General features: G+C 39.0%; 1 protein-coding gene across 2 annotated transcripts in view; it reads left to right on the top strand.

Annotated features, from left to right (window-relative positions):
• The window catches only part of DZANK1 (double zinc ribbon and ankyrin repeat domains 1), a 115,095-nt gene that overhangs the window by 41,656 nt on the left and 51,672 nt on the right, over nucleotides 1-21,767 (top strand). For both annotated transcript variants that reach the window (XM_036892220.2, XM_057502696.1), the window contains one exon: nucleotides 4,250-4,363. In XM_036892220.2, the coding sequence (XP_036748115.2) occupies nucleotides 4,250-4,363 (114 nt within the window). The remainder of the gene's footprint in view (nucleotides 1-4,249; nucleotides 4,364-21,767) is intronic.

The following is a 21,767-nucleotide window of genomic DNA, read 5'->3' on the forward strand; positions in this document are numbered from 1 at the left end:
GACACAAAATCTAATTGTATATGTTTGTGAGTTAAAATAACAGCTGAATTCATTTTATCACCATGCTTCTTATGTGAAAGAGCATTAATTGGGAAAAAATGGGACCCTGAAATGTGGAATGCAGATGTTGAGTTGGACCCAGATGAAACTAATTGACAGTCAAAAATCCCTAAGTTACTCTGAGCCTCATTGTCAGTGGATGTAGCTTGCCCTCCTTTCTGAAAATAGTAGCCTTTCTTTGCTTGAAATCTCTGTGATAACCTCACCTGTGGCAGGGCCTTGAGAAGGGATGCTTATTCTCCTCAAGACCCACCACACCCACCCTAAACCATTACTTTGGCCCAATTTCAGCATGTTATAGAGGGACTGGTGCACTCTATGATCCAGGAGGAAATAGATTATACATGACAAGAAAAGCATGACTGCTAATATGGGGAACAGGTGTGGGGGTTGATTTTAAATGAAGGCAGAATATAACACCTAATTGGACCAAATTCATGGATATATATGCACCTTCTATAGATTCTGGATTTAATATGTTGCTAATGCAACTGGATGTGGCCATAACTGCTCTTTTGGTTGGCTGACTAAAACTTGGACTCAGTAGTGGCCTATGTTTAGTGAGACTGAGATACCAGAACTCCCTGGAATTATGTGGAGAAAGATAGGAATGTTGGAGCAGGCTTGTAATGTGTGTTCTGTACTCTCCAACTCTTACCTACGTTTCACAAGAAGACCCAGAAGACACTCCCTTTACTAAGGCATTCAGGAAGACACTAATGAAAGCCCTTGCGTCCTTGAAAAGTTCTGTGGCTGCTTTCTTTTGTAGTCCAGGCATGATTATGGGCGATCCTGCCATTGAGATGGACTCCCTGATTTCAGTGCAGCTAATGGGATTCCAGAGTTGCAGAGGTCAAGTGGCAGCAACTGCCAAAGATGAGGGGGCATATCTACTGTAAGGGCACCAGTGATCTGTCAGTCACAGGAGTCTGATCATGGTGTTCCTAGGAATGAATTGCATGGCAGCCTACTTGAGTATTACTTTATCTATATAATTGGAAAAAACACTAGGTCTTGTAGCCAAACCTAATCTGAGTCACCATAGTGAAGCACCCAATTCTCTCACTGTTTCCAAACTTAAGTCAACTCACAAACCCAGAGCTCCTTGATTGAGAATGGACCCTCTATCATTGCAAGTATTGAACCTTTTCCAGAGATCTGTTGCCTTCACTAGAGTGACTATGCATTTGGGGAAAGGATTAGCATCAGAGCCATTAATTCACCAAAGATTTCTTTGGCGAATTAATGGCTCTGATTGATGTTAATTCTTGGGAGATCTAAAACACCACTGTGGTCCACCAGTAAAAGTTGGGTCAGGTGATAGGTGCAGTCTTACCTCAAGTCTGACTCATAGTTTTTGCCTATGTAGTTTGGGGATTTGTTGTTATGTTTGTATACATTTATAATTGCTATGTATTCCTGATTGTTTTAACCCTTTTATCATCACAAAATCTCTGTCTCTAGTAATATTTCTTGTCTTAAAGTCCTATTTTTTTTTATCATTATGTAGCCATTCCTGCTCTCTTGTGGTTACTATTTGCATTATATATCTTTTTCTATATTTTTACTTGCAACCTGTTTGTATCTTTGAATCTAAAGATGTATCTGTAGCAGACAGCATATATTTGCATCTTGCTTTTTTATCTAGCCTGAAAATCTCTGCCTTTGAATATGGTGTTGAGTCTGTTTACATTTAATGTCATTATTGATATGATTGAATTTACATATACCATTTTGCTGTTTGTTTTCTAGTTGTCTCCTGTCTTTTTTATTCCTTTGTTCCTCCTTCACTGCCTTTTTTGTGTTAAATAAATAGCTTTAGTCTGCCATATTAATTCCTATGTTGATTTTTTTTTACTATTTAAAGTCATTTTCTAATGGTGCTTTAGGGATTACAATATGTACCTTATCACAGTCTATTTCAGAATAATTTAACTTAAATCCAGTAAAATAAAATAATTTCGTTTCAATATATCTCCTTTTCCTTCCCATTTACTTACCTCTTATGTAACATACATATTATATAAATTACATAAATATATGTCATAAACTGAAAATGCATTGTTTCACAATCTTATGTCATTTAAAGATAAGAAAAATATTTATGGTGTCATTTATACTTACCCATGTGTTTATTATATCTACGTTCTCATTTCCTCACTTCTTTCTTGATAACCTGATAACTCAGGCTTATCATCCAGTGTCACTTATTTTCAGCCTGAAGGACTTCCTTTCCTAAAGTCATGTCTGCTAGCCATCTCTCTCTGTCTTTGTTTATCTGAGAATGTTTATTTTACCTTCATTTTTGAAGGATAGTTTTCCTGGATATAGAATTCTGTTTGACAGTTATTTTAAATATCAGCCTTTGACTATGTGATTTTCCTGACTTTTGGCCACCGTAGTATTTATGTGTGGTAAGTAGTTCCTAATAACTTGATCCTTTCCAGATTTTCTCTTTGAAATGTAGCAATTTGACTACAATGTGTATAAGTATGGGTCTCTTTGTGTTTATCTTTCTTGGGATTGATTTTTATTAGGTCTGTAGATTAATGTTTTACCTCATATTGTGGGAAATTTTTGACCATTATTTCTTCAGATTCTTCTTTTGTGCCTTTCTCTTTCTTCTTTCTGGGACTCCCATTACGTGTATGTTGATATGTTTTGTATTCTACCACAGGTATTTGATGGTCTGTTTATTTTCTTCATTTTTTTTCCCTCATTATTCTTCAGACTGGGAATTTCTATTGAACTATATTCATGTTCACTGACTTTCTTCTGTATTTCTGATTTACTATTGATTTCCTCTGGTGATTTTTTTTTCATATATTTTACTTTTCAATTACAGGTTTTGATTTAGTTTGTTTTTATAATTCCTATCTTTTTATTGATATTCCCTTTTTTTTATCATTGTCATTGTACTTTCTTTAATTTTTTAAACATGGTTTCCTTTAGTTCCTTGAACATTTTGACAATAGCTGTTTTAAAATCTTTGCTAAATCTAACATCTGGTGATACTATTTCTATTGACTATTTTTTTTTTCCTTTGAGTATAGGTCAAACTTTCTTGTTTTTTTGTATGTTTCATACTTTTTCCTTGAATTCTGGATATTTTAGATAATATAATGTGACAACTCTGGATTCTGACTTTTCTTCCTAGCACTGTTACTTAATTTTTTAATTTACTTGGATTAACTTTTTCATTCTGTCTTCCCTGAAATGTGTGGCCACTGATATCAGGTTTTCTTTTTCTTATTTTTATTTTTAAGCCTGGAGTCACCCCTGAGTCTGCATAGCTTAGTGTTCGAATAAAAACTGGTCAGAAGTTGTGCTCAAACAACTTGGTCCAGAAGGCTTTCACTTTCTGATGATGGCTCTATGTGTGGGCTGAGTAGAACATTCAAAGTTCAGGCTATTTTCAAGTCTGCTCAGCTTTAACTTTATGCTGACCTCTCTTACATCTCCATGTAAAGTCTCCATCAGCCAGGGATATGTAGGTGGCTCAGTTCCCCTCTGGTTTATGTTGTACACATATCCTCCAGTTAACCTAGGGTCTGTGGAGAGCTTATCCAGCCCTCTGTATTTGACCTACCTCCTGGAACTTCCTATTAAATCCCTGACTAGTTGATGGTCCACTGACTGCCTCAAACAGGACCACAGTCTCAGGCTAGTGGAGCTACTGGCCCTCCCTCTTTGCTTGTCACTGAGATCATCAGCTCCAAATCAGGTCAGCCCTGCTGATCATCAGCCACAAAGCTGCTGGTCTTCCCAGTCTGCCCTGGTAGAGCTACCACACTGATAGAACTGGAGGATGAGAACAGCCCCCAGCAAAAACCACACAGACTTGTAGTATTCTTATCTGAAGTTAGTACTTTCAGTTTGTTGACTGCCTTTGGTAACTTTCAGAATCTGAAATGTTTTTTTCTACAGTTTTAGCTTACTTTATAATTGCTTATTGATGAGAGGATCTGCCCACTTCCTCACTCCATCATGCTGTAAGATATTCCCCCCCCTTTTTTTACACTTCACTTTTCTACAATAAACATGTTTTTACTCTTAATTGGAAAAAAAAAGAATAAAGCAACTATTTAAAAATTTTTATACAAAAGTAAATGAAAGCTTACATTCTAAGATGTACTTATAGCTTCAGTTTTTTCTTCCCAAGACAAACTTGACCTCTTTCTTTGTGCAGATGGGCTTATGTGCAGAATGTGGAAACATGGTGCCCATGAACACTCCCATCTGTGTGGTGTGTGAGGCCCCTCTTGCTCTCCAGCTGCAGCCACAGGCCAGCCTCCGCTTGAAGGTAATGAAGTGTGATTCTGTAAATACATGAATAAAATATAATGAAGTAGTGTTTAAACAATTAAGCATTTGCAGCTGGTAGATTTGGCTAACAGTTAATAAGCTAATATTTGTGAACAAAATCCACTCTAACTTTTGGAAAAGCAGGCTGCCCAAGAGTTTAACCTGCCAGTAGGATCTATAATGTTAATATGTTAATGTACATCTATAATGCACAGGGAAATGTATTTCCTAAACATGGATTTTGAGGACAAATTGCATTACATCTACCTCAGACAATTTTTTACTTCATATATTTAAACTTGAACATTGTAATTAATACCGACTTATAATTTTGTCCTTAATACGGTTTCATGCTTTTGTTTCTTTTTATTTGATTGTGGGCCCCTAATATGTAGAAAAGAAGGATTAGAACTAGTCATGTGGATGAAAGTTAAGTGTCACTGTGTATTTTCAGAAAACTTGGCTTGCCAAATATTATCACAAATTTTATACAAGAGCAGATTAAACCTTACATTCTAAGATCTACTTACACCTTCAGTGTTTGCATCCCAAGACAAACTTGACCTCTTTCTTTGTGCAGATGGGCTACTAAAAATGTCTGTGGTAGAATCATTGAAGATACAACTGTATCTTCTCTCCATTTTTCAATTTAAAGTCCCATTCACCTCTTTTTAATCTTGAGTGAAGGTCACTAAAGGATAAAATAGATTTCATAAAGAGAATTTGGGAGATAACAGAGCAAGAATTTTTAGTCATAAGAAAAATGCATGGACTTAATGTTCAATTAAAACTCTAAAATCCCTAAAAAGACTTTGTATATTCTATATGAACAAAGTATATTGAACTTTAATGAGAGAAAAGATAAGTTCACTTTTTCTTCTACATCCACTGTGAAAGGTTTTAAAGTGTCCCAGATGATGTAAGTCTTCAGAAATGAGATTTTGAGGAGCTCACTGGGCCATAGTCAGGTAGATGCAAAGTTATGAATCCTTTTATTGGATATTTTCAATCTCAAGAAACATTAGTAACACTTCTCACAGGAAGCCACCATACAAGCCTGGAAGCCTATCTCTGGACTTCTTATACATGAGAGGGAGAAATCCACTTCTTGTCCAAACCACTGTTATTTTGGCTGTTTTCATTCCAAACTCTTTGAACTATTCAGAACAAGAGGAATAGGGGTAAGTGTTAGTTATAAACCAAATTCTATACTTATGCCACCTTCTGTATTTGAAATCCAGAGTTCTCACCATTTTGTGGGAAGGCAATGATGTGCAAAGGTATAAGTAAGTAATGTTTACTTTACGTTTTGAATCCAGTATTGCAGGTAAATGCAGGACTTCTGTAGTGATTACTGGCATTAAGTGCAGGAGTGATCCTTTAAATTGCAACCATTGTAAGAGACGATCACTTACAACTCACTTCTACTCAATTGACAGGCAAAAGTCAGAACATATACCCTATAATGAGGAAATCAACTAAGAATTCAAAGATGAAATTTAGAAAATAAAGCTTGCTTAACTTATGATAAGTTTTTCTCATTTTTCTATTATTAATGTACAATTACATGAGCAATATTATGGTTACTAGACTCCCCATATTACCAAGTCCCCACCATATACCCCATTACAGTCACTGACCATCAGCATAGTAAGATGCTATAGAATCACTACTTGTCTTCTCTGTGTTAAACTGCCTTACCCATATCCCCCCCCACCCTGCTACATTATGTTTGCTAATTGTAATACCCCTTTTTCCCCCTTATCCCTCCCTTTCCACCTAACTTCCCCACTCCCTTTTCCTTTGGTAACTGTTAGTCCATTCCTGGGTTCTGTGATTCTGCTGCTCTTTTGTTCCTTCAGTTTTTGCTTTGTTCTTATGCTCTACAGATGAGTGAAATCATTTGGTACTTGTCTTTGTTCACCTGGCTTATTTCACTGAGCATAATACCCTCTAGCTGTATCCATGTTGTTGCAAATGGTAGGATTTGTTTTCTTCTTATGGCTGAATAATATTCCATGTGTATATGTACCACATCTTCTTTATCCATTCATCTACTGATGGACACTTAGGTTGCTTCCATTTCTTGACTATTGTAAATTGTGCTGTGATAAATATAGGGGTGCATATGTCTTTTTGAAACTGGGCTTCTGCATTCTTAGGGTAAATTCCTAGAAGTGGACTTCCTGGGTCAAATGGTATTTCTGTTTTGAGTTTTTTGAGGCTCCTCCATACTGCTTTCCACAATGGTTGAACTAGTTTACATTCCCACCAGCAGTGTAGGAGGGTTTCCCTTTCTCCACATCCTCACCAACATTTGTTGTTGTTTGTCTTTTGGATGGTGGCCATCCTAACTAGTGTGAGGTGATATCTCATTGTGGTTTTAATTTGCATTTCTCTGATGATTAGCAGTGTGGAGCATCTTTTCATGTGTCTGTTGGCCATCTGAATTTCTTCTTTGGAGAAGTGTCTGTTCAGCTCCTCTTCCCATTTTTTAATTGGGTTATTTGCTTTTTGTTTGTTGAGGTGTGTGAGCTCTTTATATAATTTGGATGTCATCCCCTTATCAAATATGTCATTTATCAATATATTCTCCCGTATTGTAGGATGTCTTTTTGTTCTACTGATGGTTGATGATGAGTTTTTAAAGGGAGTTTTGGGCTTTGAAATTACTGAGTAAGCAAGCTAAATATCCCTCGAATTGGTACAGCTTCCATAAATGGCCTTCTCGAACATTAATTTTCTCAAGATTATAGGAAATAGTGATTTAGGATATTGCTTTATCATTTTCTCCAGAAATGAGAATCTCATGATCATTGCTGCTGGCGCTATGTTTTTCCCAGTGTTTTGTTTTGGCATTGGACTGTTATGATTTATTGCCATTCTTAATAAAGAGATATCTTCAACAAGTGTATATCTTATATGATTAGTAATTAAGCACTTAATTGTGTGATTTTTACCAAAACATTGGAGTCACTCTTGGCACTCCCTCTTCTTTTTCTTTTTCTATTTGGTTGTAAACTTTACCACATATACCACAGTTATCCTGCATCCTAAGAATTTATTGGAAGAAGCCTGAACTCCCAGCAATGAAAAGATGGAGTAGGGAGTGCTGTGAGCCTGAGGAACAGTTGCTGGACACCTGCTTTAGGGTCCCTTGAACAGGGAAGATTGAGGGAAGGGGTGTGAGGAAGGAGTGAGTTCTCTAGGCCAGGCCTCTGGTGGTCACAGGCACCTGGGCTTCACCCCTGGCCGCTGGCATCCCTCACCACAGTGGCCATGAGTCTTCCTTCAGCTTCATCCAGTTTCTGTAGGTTCTGCCTTGCAGCTCTAGTGCAAACCCTCTACTGAGGGACTTTTTCAGATATGACTTGATGTGATTTTCCCCCAACATGATGCTTCCTGACCATTTTCTAGGGCTCTGCATCCTGCATTCCCCAGGCTCTGACCCCAAGGCCCACTGCCCCAGAGCCTGCCTGTGCTTGCCATGTTAGAGGTGATGGTCATGGTAGGTGTGGACACAGAGGAAGAATTCACTAACTCTTACCTGGGGCCAGGGCAGGGATAGCTTTGAGGAGTTATGTCATCTGAACTGATAAAGTGGGAGGCACAGCATTTGCCAAATGGGAAAGGGATGGGACAGAGAGAAGTGGCTCACATGCATGTGTGTGAGAATGGGAAGAGGGAGACTTTCCAGGAAGGTGTACAGGAACTGGAAATTCCAGGGTGGGCTTGCAAACTTTGCAGACAGGTTGGTTTTGCAGAGCTACAGAAATGCTGGGAATGCTGGGTTGTGAGAGATGGAGCTTTTCTATTGTGTTTGGAAGTTTGCATTTTTCTCAGTGGGCCCTGAGGGGATGAAAGCAAGGGTAGGTTTTAATCAAATGTCATTTTCAGAGAGACTTTTATCACCATAACATGTGATGATGAAGGGAAATGCCTGATTTTTATGGCTGGACAATACTATTGCTGATTCTACTCACAGAAGGACACCTATTTGGAAACCCTGGGCTGAGACTCTTCATTTCAGTAGCTTTCCCAGGTGTTACAAGGGCAGGAGATCTTTAGATAACATTCTCTTCTAGAGAGCCACCTGGGATACCCATGTAAGCTGCTCACAGAAACCAACATGCCTTACCTTCTCCAAGGCACCAGCAAGCCCTGTTGAAGACTCCCTGGCCACTTCTGTGTTAGTGTACATCTTACTCCATGTAGTACAAAAAGCATCATCCATCTTCTGCTAGGGTGAAGACAGACGCAGTCACTGTTGCAGACTTAGCTTGTTGGTTTAAAGGCCTTGCCAGAGCTGAGGAATTTTACTCTATCAGATTTTTTTTTTTACTGTCAGGATTAGTAAATACAATAGCAGAAGTTTCTCCTTTTATTCTCTGGCAAAGGTGTCTCTATTTCTATTTGCCTATATTATGTTTCTGAATAAGAGAGGATTTTTGCACTTTTTAAAATTCTCTGATTTCTCATGACAAGCAAAATACTCCAAAGATACACAGTGAAGTGCATATTTTCCCATCCCACTTCTGTTTCTACCTGCCAGAAATAACCAGTAATAGCAGTTCAGTGAGTGTCCTTCTGTGTATTTTTTTAGATGCTCAAAAACATATACATATGTATCCACACATTTAGATTGGTTTTGTTTTTTAAACAAATGCATCCCATTGGTCATTTTCTACAGCTGAAAACTAATTTCATCATCTCCCCTTTCACCAGAACACACAAACTCTCCTTTAGCAAAAGATCTTTGTTTTCCTTGGGCTTTGACTCTCAGCATATGGTATACCTCCAGGACTCCAGTCATCTTTGGGGGTCCTAGAATCTGAGAGGCTTAGGGCTGGGGTCTGCTTGAAGTCATTACTCCGAAAAAGATCTGATAGACTCACGTGACTAAGATGGAGTTACCTCTTATAAGACCCCCTGCCTTTCATACCTGTAGGCTAAAGCCAGTGTAACCACAGCTCTGCATTGAGCAGAACTTCAGTTTAGTGTCTGACAAATCAACTATGAGACCGAGTTTGTGATGACCGACGAGTGTGTATACAACATTTTTCCTCATTTCATTGTGTCAATTAAAGTTTATCATTTGGAAGATTAGAAAATTGTTCTCTTCTTCCAGTGACTTTGTAAGTTGGGTCTGTTATATTGCTTAGAACCATTCAACTGAATATTTACAAAATGTTGTGGATGAGATGGCAAATGAGGGTATTGACTGTGATAAAAGCCCTTGTCATAGATGTTTAGCATCTTGTTAAGTCAATCAGATAGTGGCCTCAGTCCCCAATCATCCTAAGAATGTACATGCATCTATGAGTATAGTGATTATTATATAAAATTATTATGATCTGTGGATCATGGTCACCACTTTTCAGGGAAGTGAGTCATGGCATGGTGTCAAAAAGCTGCCACAGAAACCTCTGGAAAATCCTGTTGACCAAGAAGACTATGTTTATTGGATCTAAAATAGTAATGGAGACCACAACTTTGCCTGTCTTAGTAGTAAGGAGGAAAAGACATGGAAAGGTATTTTAGAGATTTTTAAATTTTATTTTGGTATCACTGATATACACTTACATGAGCAACATTGTGGTCACAAGATTCCCCCCATTATGAAGTCCCCACCACACACCCCACTACAGTCACTGTCCATCAGCATAGTAAGATGCTATAGAATCACTACCTCTCCTCTCCGTCCTACACTGCTCCCCTCGTGCCCACCCCACACTATGCGTGCCCATTGTAATGCCCCTTTTCCCCCCCATGCCTGCCCTCCCACCCATCCCCCCCAGACCCCATTGCCCTGGTAACCATTAGTCCATTCTTGGGCTCTGTGAGTCTGCCACTGCCCTGTTCCTTCAGTTTTTGCTTTGTTCTTGTTGTTGTTGTTGTTGTTGGACTTAATTTTGTTTTGTTTTATTTTGGTATTATTAATATATAATTACATGAGCAACATTGTGGTTAGTAGATTCCCCCCATTATCCAATCCCTATCACATACCCCATTACGGTCACTGTCCATCAGCGTAGTAAGATGCTATAGAATCACTACTTGTCTTCTCTGTGCTATACTGCCTTCCCCATGACCTTGACCCTACATTATGTGTGCCAGTCATAATGACCCTTATTCCCCTTCTCCATCCCTTCCCACCTACACTCCCCAGGCCCTTTCCCTTTGGCAACTGTTAGTCCATTCTTGGGTTCTATGAGACTGCTGCTGTTTTGTTCCTTCAGTTTTTGCTTTGTTCTTATACTCTACAGATGAGTGAAATCATTTGGTACTTGTCTTTGTTCACCTGGTTTATTTCACTGAGCATAATACCCTCTAGCTCCATCCATGTTGTTGCAAATGGTAGGATTTGTTTTCTTCTTATGGCTAAATAATACTCCATGTACCACATCTATTTTATCCATTCGTCTACTGATGGAGATGGACGCTTAGGTTGCTTCCATTTCTTGGCTATTGTAAATAGTGCTGTGATAAACATAGGGGTGCATACGTTATTTTGAGACTGGGCTTCTGCATACTTAGGGTAAATTCCTAGGGGTGGAATTCTTGGGTCAAATGATATTTCTATTTTGAGTATTTTGAGAAACCTCCATACTGCTTTCCCCAATGGTTGAGCTAGTTTACATTCCTACCAGCAGTGTAGGAGAGGGTTCCCCTTTCTCCAAATCCTCACCAGCAATTGTTGTTCCTATTCTTTTCTATGTTGACCATCCTAACTGGTGTGAGGTGACATCTCATTGTGGTTTTAATTGTTTTCCCTGATAATTAGCAATGTGGAGCATCTTTTCATGTGCCTGTTGGCCATCTGAATTTCTTTTTTGGAGAATTGTCTGTTAATATCCTCCACTCATTTTTCAAAAGAATTATTTGCTTTTTGGATGTTGAGGCATATGATTTCTTTATATATTTTGGAGGTTAACCCCTTGTCAGATATGTCATTTACAAATACATTCTTCCAGACTGTAGGATGCCTTTTTGTTCTGCTGACAGTGTCCTTTGCTGTATAGAAGCTTTTTAGCATAATGTAGTCCCATTTGTTCATTTCTGATTTTGTTTTCCTTGCTCAAGGAGATGCATTCAGGAAAGAGTTGTTTATGTTTATATTCAAGAGACTTTTGGCTATGTTTTCTTCTAACAGTTTTATGGTTTCAAGACTTACATCCAGATCTTGGATCCATTTTGAGTTTACTTTTGTGTATGGAGTTAGACAATAATCCAGTATCATTTTCTTGCATACAGCTGCCAAGTTTTGCCAACACCAACTGTTGAAGAGGCTGTCATTTCCCCATTGTATATCCATGGCTCTTTTATCATGTATTAATTGACCATGTATGCTTGGGTTTATATCTGGGCTCTCTAATCTGCTCCATTGGTTTATGGGTCTGTTATTGTGCCAGTACCAAATTGTCTTGATTACTGTGGATTTTTAGTAGAGCTTGAAGTCAGGGAGCGTAATTCCCCCTGCTTTATTCTTCCTTCTCAGGATTGCTTTGGCTATTCAGGGTCTTTTGTGGTTCCATACGAATTTGAGAACTATTTGTTCTAGTTCATTGAAGAATGCTGTTCGTATTTTGATAGGGATTGCACTGAATCTGTAGATTGCTTTAGGCAGAATGGCCACTTTGACAATATTAATTCTTCCTATCCATGAGCACTGGATGTGTTTCCATTTATTGCTATCTTCTTTAATTTCTCTCATGAGTGTCTTGTAGTTTTCAGAGTATAGGTCTGTCACTTCCTTGGTTAGGTTTATTCCTAGGTATTTTATTCTTTTTGATGCAATTGTGAATGGAATTTTTTTCCTGATTTCTCTTTCTGCTACTTCATCGCTAGTGTATAGCAATGCAACAGATTTCTGTGTCTTAATTTTGTATCCTGCAACTTTGCTGAATTCAGATATTAGATCTTGTAGTTTTGGAGTGGATTCTTTAGGGTTTTTTATGTATAATATCATGTCATCTGCAAACAGGGACACTTCAACTTCTTCCTTGTCAATCTGGATGCCTTTTATTTCTTTGTGTTGTCTGATTGCCATGGCTAGGAACTCCATAACTATGTTGAATAAAAGTGGATAGAGTGGGCATCCTTGTCTTGTTCCCCATCTTAAAGGAAAAGCTTTCAGCTTCTCACTGTTAAGTATGATATTGGCTGTGGGTTTGTATATATGGCCTTTATTATGTTTAGGTACTTTTGTTGAGAGTTTTATCATGGATGGATGTTGAATTTTGTTGAATGCTTTTTCCACATCTATGGAGATGATTGTGTGGTTTTTGTCCTTCTTTTTGTTGATGTGGTGGATGATGTTGATGGATTTTCAAATGTTGTACCATCCTTGCATCCCTGAGATGAATCACACTTGATCATGGTGGATGAACTTTTTAATGTATTTTTAAATTTAGTTTGCTAATATTTTGTTGAGTGTTTTTGCATCTCTGTTCATCAGGGATATTGATCTCTAATTTTCTCTTTTTGTGGTGGCTTTGCTTGGTTTTGGTATTAGAGTGATGTTGGCCTGGTAGAATGAGTTTGGGAGTATTCCCTCCTCTTCTACTTTTTGGAAAACTTTAAGGAGGATGGGTATTAGGTCATCACTAAATGTTTGATAAAATTCAGTGGTAAAACCAGCTGGTCTAGCGGTTTTGTTCTTAGATAGTTTTTTGATTACCAAATTTCCTTGCTGTTAATTGGTCTATTCAGATTTTCAATTTCTTCCTGGGTCAGCCTTGGAAGGTTGTATTTTTCTAGAAAGTTGTCCATTTCTTCTAGGTTATCCAGTTCATTAGCATATAATTTTCATAGCATTCTCTCATAATTCATTGTATTTCTGTGGTGTCCGTAGTTATTTTTCCTTTCTCATTTCTGATTCTGTTTATGTGTGTAGACTCTCTTTTTTCCTTGATAAGTCTGGCTAGGGGTTTATCTATTTTGTTTATTTTCTCGAAGAACCAGCTTCTGCTTTCATTGATTCTTTCTATTGTTCTATTCTTCTCAATTTTGTTAATTTCTGCTCTAATCTTTATATGTCCCTCATTCTACTGACTTTGGGGCCCCATTTGTTTTTCTTTTTCAAGTTTCACTAATTGTGAGTTTAGACTGTTCATCTGGCATTGTTCTTTCCTGAAGTAGGCCTGTATTGCAGAATACTTCCCTCTCAGCACAGCCTTCACTGCATTCCTCAGATTTTGCATTGTTGAATTATTGTTGTCATTTGTCTCCATATACTGCTTGATCTCTGCTTTTATTTGGTTATTGATCCATTGATTATTTAGGAGCATGTTATTAAGCCTCCATGTGAATGTGGGCTTTTTCTTTTTTGTTCTTGTTATTTATTTCTAGTTTCATACCTTTGTGATCTGAGAAGCTGTTTTATACAATTTCAATCTTTTTGTATTTACTGAGATTCTTTTTGTGGCCTAGTGTATGATCTATTCTTGAAAATGTTCTATGTGCACTTGAGAAGAATGTATATCCTGTTGCTTTTAGATGGAGTGTTCTATAGATGTCTGTTAGGTCCATCTGTTCTAGTACATTTCCCAGTGCCTCTGTCTCTTTATTTATTTTCTGTCTGGTTAATCTGTCCTTTGTAGTGAGTGGTGTATTGCAGTCTCCTCAAGTGAGTGCATTGCATTCTATTTCTCCCTTTAATTCTGTTAGTATTTGTTTCACTTATGTAGGTGATCCTGTGTTGGGTGCATAGATATTTATCATAGTTACATCCTCTTGTTGGACTGAGCCCTTTATCATTATGTAATGTCCTTCTTTGTCTCTTTTGATTTTCTTTGTTTTGAAGTCTACTTTGTCTGATACAAGTACTGCAACTCCTACTTTTCTCTCCCTGTTAGTTGCATGAAATATCTTTTTCCATCCCTTTGCTTTCAGTCTGTGTATGTCTTTGGGTTTGAAATGAGTCTCTTATAGGCAGCATATAGATGGGTCTTGCTTTTTTATCCATTCTATTACTCTGTGTCTTTTGATTGGTGCATTCAGACCATTTACATTTAGGGTGATTATCGATAGGTATGTACTTATTGCCATTGCAGGCTTTAGATTCATAGTTACCAAAGGTTCAAGGATAATTCCCTTACTCCTAAAACAGTCTAAATTAACTCACTTTGTATGCTATTACAAACACAACCTAAAGGTTCTATTCTGTTTTCCTCCTTTTCCTTTCTCCTCCATTCTTTATATGTTAGGTGTTATATTTTGTACTCTTTGTCTATCCCTTGATTGACTTTGGGGATATTTGATTTGATTTTGCATCTGCTTCCTAATTAATTGTTTTACTTTGCTGTGTGGTTTTAATTCCCCTGGTGACAGCTATTTAGCCTTAGGAATACTTCCATCTGTAGAAGTCCCTCCAAAATGCACTGTAGAGATTATCTGTGGGAAATAAATTCTCTCAGCTTTTGCTTATCTGAAAAGTGTTTAATCCCTTCTTCAGATTTAAACAATAACCTTGCCAGGTAGAGTATTCTTGGTTCAAGGCCCTTCTTTTTCATTGCTTTACATATATCATGCCACTCCCTTCTGGGCTATAAGGTTTCTGTTGAGAAATCTGATAATAGCCTGATGGGTTTTCCTTCATATGTAGTCTTTTTTCTCTCTAGATGCTTTTAAAAGTCTGTCTTTATCCTTGATCTTTGCCATTTTAATTATTATATGTCTTGATGTTGTCTTCCTTGGGTCCCTTGTGTTGGAAGATCTGTGCACCTCCGTGGCTTAAAAGACTATCTCCTTCCCCAGATTTGGGGAGTTTTCAGCAATTACCTCCTCAAAGACACTTTCTATCCCTTTTTCTCTCTCTTCTTCTTCTGGTACCCCTATGATGTGAATATTGTTCCATTTGGATTGGTCACACAGTTCTCTCAATATTCTTTCATTCTTAGAGATCCTTTTTTCTCTCTGTGCCTCAGCTTCTTTGTTAATTCCTCTTCTCTAATTTCTATTCCATTTACCGTCTCTTCTACTGCATCTAATCTGCTTTTAAGTCCCTCCATTGTATATGTTGATTCAGATATGGAATTTCTTAATGATTGAATGTCCGTCTTAACTTTGTTCCTGAGTTGTTGAATATTTTTCTGTGCCTCTATGAGCATGTTTATGATTTTTATTTTGAACTCTCTTTCAGGAAGATTGGTGAGTTCAGTTTCATTTGGCCCTATTTCTGGGGTTTGTGAGATTTTGGTGTGAAACAGGTTCCTTTGACATTTCATATTTCTATGTAGCACCCTTTAGTACCCAGAAGCTCTAGTCTCTGGAGCTGCTCAGCCCCTGGAGTGAGGTTTGGGGTCTCAGGGGAGCAGAGCCGGTGCCTGGTGGGAGGAAAGAGCTGTTTCCTGCTTCCCGGCCACAGTGCCTTTCTCCAGTGTCAGAGCCGGTGGGCCGAGCTCACAGGTGTAAGCCTCTGTGCTTTGTGTCTCTAGCTCTTGTAGGCAGGGCCTCCCTCCAGCTGGCCTGACACCAGCACAGTGACTCCCAGTTTGTGAGTCACTGCTGGCAGGCTGCACATCACCGTGGGGGGCCTCGGAGCTGAGCAGCCAGTTAGGGGCATGGAGTGCCTGAAGCCCCCCAAAGTTCCCAACCTGCTTGGCAAAGCATGCCCAGATAGCCTTGTCCACCTATCCCTTCTCCCACACAGAAAGCTCTGTGCAAACTCCAGCCCTTCAGCAGCCCTCCCGCTGCTAGGAAGCCTCCTCCTAGACCTCCTGCCCTTCTTTTGTCCCAGAGCGGCTGGACGTGGATCTCTGTCCTCCACAAACTGCTGAAATTTCAGTCTCTCAAGCACTTCAACTCTCCTAGTTCCCCAGCCCCACCAACCTCCAGAGCACCACAGAATGTAGGCTTGTTCTCCAAAGCAGACCTCCAGGGCTGAGTGTTCAGCAGTTTTCGGCTTCCACCCCCTCTCTGCTCCATTTGTCTTCCTCCAGCTGGTGAGCTGGGGTGGGGGAAGGGTTTGGGTCCTGCCAGATCAAGGCTTTGGTATGTCACCCTTTTTGGTGAGGTCTGCTCTGTTCTCCAGGTGTATGGAGTCTGGTGCAGCCTTCTTTCCTGTTGCTGTTTTAGGATTAGTTGCATTAACTATATCTTCACACCATATGTGGTTTGCGGAGGAGTTCTCTGTCTCACCTCTCATGCCGCCATCTTGAATCGATCTCTGTATTTTAGCGTTTTATTGCAACAGTTGTTGATTTTAAAGAGAGCCTGAACCTAGGTAAGGTAAATTATGGTGGAATAATGGTATGTGCTTGTAGGTTCAATGGTTGTAGTAAGTGTACCATGCTGGTGTGGGATGTCAGTTGTGGGAGGTTGTGTATATGTGGGCACAGGGAAGAAATGGAAATACTGGAGTTTCTGTTCAGTTTTTTTTTTTTGTAGATTCATAATTTATTCAACTTAAATGGTCTTTGAAATAAAATAGAGTATCCATCACTGAGATTTTAAGAAATGTAACCATCTTAACTTTATAAAAGTTTACCCAGTATTTTCTCTGCATCACTAGATTATTTTGAAGCAAGTCTCAGACATGGTATCACTTCAGTACTAAATACTTTAGGTGTATCTCCAAGCACAGATGCCTAGAGAAGGCCAAAACTACAATAACATTATCACACCTAAAAAATTAACAGTGAAATTCTTCTTATCAACCAGTATCTATCTAGTCAGTATTCAAATTCCCTGCTTCAAGGTTTAAAAATAGATGGATTTTTTGAATCAAGACCAAGACAAGGTCCACATATTTGTATTTGGTTCAGTGTCTCTAAAATCTCTTTTGATGCTTAGTTACATCCCCCCTCCTTTTTTCTTGTTTGAAATCATTTTATTTGCCCTGCAGAATTCCTGACAAACTAGATCTAATGCATCTAACCAATGCATCAGCACAGTGTCATTTAACATGTTCCTTTCTCTCTGTATGTCCTACAAATGGGTATTTGTATCTAGATGGTTGAGCAATTCTGGGGCAAGAATATATCACAGGTGATGGACATATATTTCCTATTGCATCTTATCAGGAGGGCATAATTTCTGACTATCTCCCACTTTAGAATATTAACACAGATCATCTTTTCAGATAATTATTTTAGCAGCCATTGATATCACTGATCTAGATACATGATTTTGTTAGTGGTTACAAAATTCACCCAAGATTTTAACTCCTCAAATTATTCTTAATGTATTCCTCTGGTCAATAACACAACTTCTACCTTTGTATTTATGTTCATAGGGAATACAATACAATACTATTTCACTTTCTATTTACAAGTAAGTTTTCACTGAAAAGCATTCTACTGTTACTGCTGAGAAAATAGATATAGATTTGTATTTTTTACTTCCTAAGCACCAGTTATTGTATCATGGTTGATAATTTTACTCGCATTTTCTCTGTGGTTCAAAGAGCCCCACTATTGATAATGTAACTATAGCTGGGGGTACATCCACCTTTCATTGACTTATTCTGAAGTAGAAACTACATATCATAGATCCCAGAATAACTGTTATTTGTTCTTTTCCAATAAAAAAAGTTAAAAAAAGTAAACACACACACACACTAAAGCCAATTATTCCTTGGGTTATTATAAGCAGTCTATTCTGGCAAACCAAATATTGTATCTGAACTGGTTAAAATATATAATTTTTAATATATGAATTTTTTAGCTGTGAAAATCTGCAGCCTACAGGCTTTTCTCCTCTTCAGTTTTAGAGTATTTTTCCCTTTATTTAATTGTGGAGTAACACAACAGCTGAGTAGAAAATCTATGCAACCAACAGATTAGATTGATTTGTTATTAAATAGATTGTGAAGCCTCAGGGAAGACAGCTATAATAACAATGCGCTCACTACAAAGTCTGGCAAATTTGTCAGATGTTGTTAGTTTTTTTCCCTTGGCAGACATGCCATGTTCATTTTTCCAGCAAGCTGATTACCTGCTGAAAATGCACTAATGGATGGCTCTCACTTTTAGGTGGATAATCATATTTTCTATTTCGTTTTCCATACCTCACTGGCTTAGAGCTGTGTATGATAGTAGTTCTCTGGAAGGTTAAGGAAACATCTCACCACACACGTCAGTCTTGCTACTCTGTGTCCTTAATCTGCCAGATGGGGATGAGAATGCAAACGTGCCACCAACCTTCTTTATTTCCTCATGGAAATTAAAGTGATTAAATGAAGGAATGGTAAACTTTTCTCTCTAAGGTAATGAACTGCAGAAAGTACGTTACTGGCAATATACTTTTCAAGACTGTTTTTTTAGAATCTTTGAATTAGTATCTACAATACTTCTTGTAATATGTTTATGGTCAACCAAGAATATAAATGATAGCCACTCAAGTTTCCATAAAGGAGAGACAAAATAATGGTAGTGGAGATGGGGCTAGGGGCTGGTGTTTTATAATTGTCTTTGCACAATGAACATGATTCTAGACAGACTGTGTCTACTTGAGGTGGTAGAGTGGAGGTAAGTAGGGTACTTAAGTCTCCTTAAACCACTTACTGACACCCCAGTGGAAAAACCAATAGAATAACACTATCTTTAGGGGAAAATAGCATCCTAATGTTGAATTCAGGTCTACAATAATAATTAAAACCAAATTGAATGAAAACTCAAAAACACGAAAAAGTAAACCTTATTGAACAATAAGAAGATAATGGGCACAAAACATCTACCAGCCCAAGCGTCTGTTATGCAATAGGTGTAATGCTTATTGTTCTCTTTCTTAAAATACAAGAAAGTATTTTCACCCAAGGACATGAGAATCAAAGACAAGGTAAAACTTCCTGGAACCAAGCCAAGACAGGCAATGTAATCTGATTAACACAGTGCACTTCACAAAATAAAAATTATAAAATGTAGTCATATATTTTATGCTGCTACCAAGGTACTTGGTCACATCGTTAGTTATGCATAATGGTCCCTCCTGCTGGACTGGAAATTTCCAGGTTTTGGTATCTTTGTGTCCCTGGTGCTGGTGATGCTGGGGGATTCTGCCCCAAGCCTACATCTTTCCAGCTGACTGGCAACAATCTGCCTCTCCACTTTCAGTTCTCGGGTGAGTCGTTGAAACTGAAGCTCCTGCTCCTTCACGGAAGCTAGAATAGTGGTGGCTGTGGTCTCGGGTTCCATGCCTGGGCCAGTGGAGGCAGCTTCCTGGTGGGTCTGTGGTTGCCCCTCCTCCACCAGTGAGGCCTGCTCAGGAGCTGGCATTCCTCCTTGAGGCAGCTATTCCCGTGTGCTCCATGTGATGGCATTCCCTGAGGTGATGCAGCATGCTGACAAGGTCCTTTCCAGGTTAGGCAGCGGCTGTCGTCGCTCCGTGGATCAGGGACAGCGGCGCGGAGGGGTCGCCGCTGCGACACCCGAAAAAATTTAAAAAGTGCCGCGGCGAAGAGGCTGCCTGCCCCTCCCTCCCCCACCCGCCCCCTCCTCCGACGCGGCTCTTCCACCACCCCCGGGGCGGCGGTGACCAACTTGCCCCTCTACCCAGTGCCCTTGGTGCCGCCTCCGCGACTGGCGTCGTCGAGGACTCAGCCCCGGAGCCCCCTCTACTGCCCAGAGGCCGCCGCCGCCCGCCGACACCCAGCCCACCTCTTCTGTTCAGTTTTGATGTGAACCTAAAACTCTAAAAAATAAAGTTTATTAACAAAAAAAAATTTAAAGAGAGTTTTGTAAAGCACGATTAGGATTGGGCTGAGATAGTTTGGATTGGGAAAAGTTTATGACATGCTAGTTTAAAAAAATACTTATTTGGAACTTGTTCATTATGCTTCAGAAGATTGGAGACTTGAGAAATAGGCTTGGGGTTGATTAATGATTGTGCATTAAGTCCCCTATACAGAATTTTATTGTTGTTAACAACCATTTGATCAATAAATATGAGAGATGCCCTCTCAAAAAAAAATTTATTTGTTTTAATAAGAGTTTTATATATAAAGTGGTGGTGTTTTGATGTACATTTATGTAGTGACATAATTTCTACAGTCAGGCTAATTAACATGTCCATCTTTGTATACTGGAAATGTACTAAGACAGGAGATTTCAGGTGCTCTTAACACGTACATACACTTGCACATGCACATGAAAGCATGTGCATGTGTGTACACACACGCTTGCCCCGCCCCCTACCACACACACACAGACGTGGCAACTCTTTGGGGTCGTACTGATTTTGGATTGTGGGCCCTGCAAGTTGAGCATCTTGAGGGAAGCTGTGAGACTTAAAAAGTAGGCAGTTTCACTTGGTCTATAGTCTTCTCTCTCTGGAGGAAGTGTTTCCTACCACAGCAGCTAGATTATTATTTTCATTTGAGCTCAGTATGTTTTAACACAGGGCAGGAAATTTGTTTCACTTTTTAGTCGGGTTCACCAGATCTTTCGGAGGCCACATCTTAAGGAATCTCACAGTGAGTCCTAAATGCAGGAAAGCTCTGGCGATTGCAGATCATATCATGGAGACTTGAAGCAACTTTTAGAAAGCTGGAACTAGGGAGTGTTAGGACTCAGTGAGAGCAATTCTGTGATTCTCGGCCACTTTGAATAGCAGTTCCTCAGCCATCACTCTAAGAATGCTCTGTGTTGGGAACTGCATTGGGAACTGTGGTTTCTGAGTTGGTTCAGGCTCCTAGGAAGACCCTGGAGGCTTCTACTAAAGTAGAGTTAGCCAGACTTGGAAAGGCCAGGCAATTGATAGGCCTACCTAGCAGCAGTCACACTAAAATCCAAGGAGTTGGCCTTTCTTGTACTTGTCTTCCTTACCTGTATTAACTTCAGAACATACTGTACCAGTGTTGGGACACCTGAGGAACACATACTGGAGTAGAAAGGAGCATCTGAGCTTCATGGGCCATTGACAGTTGCAGGAGGTAGTATCCTGATGGTGTTCAGTGACCAATCAGACACTAGCAAACCTCTGAGAGCTGAACTCCAGTTAGGCTGTTTTAATAATCATTCTCTTTCTTTCTTTCTTTTTCATATTGCAACTTACCTTCAGGTTCCTGACTTGAAAAGTAGCACTTACCATTCGTTTTCTTAGGCAGTCTTTCCTGAGAAAGCCTGTTTCCACTTTTCCGTTTCTAAGTGAGAAACTTCAGAGCTACCCTAAATTCATATTTAAATATGGAGCTCATGGAGTAAACCACAGTCCAAGAACTAAGTTACTCATGAACACATAGATAAGCTTTTGCTGGTCCTGGGCCTTTCTGTTTATTGTTTAAGCCAGGAGATGGAGAGTTTACTGACCACATTTTTCACAGAGAAAAAAATAATAACTCACACATAATCAGTGCAGAATATTGTATTTGCCTTCCCAGGGCCAAATGAATACTCTTTTTCAGTTTATTCATTTTGGGTTTTGTTTCTTTTAAAACTATGTTCATTTGTCTGACACTGTTT

This window comes from Manis pentadactyla, chromosome 5 (genome assembly GCF_030020395.1).
Source record: "Manis pentadactyla isolate mManPen7 chromosome 5, mManPen7.hap1, whole genome shotgun sequence".
NCBI classification, from domain to species: Eukaryota; Metazoa; Chordata; class Mammalia; order Pholidota; family Manidae; genus Manis; species Manis pentadactyla.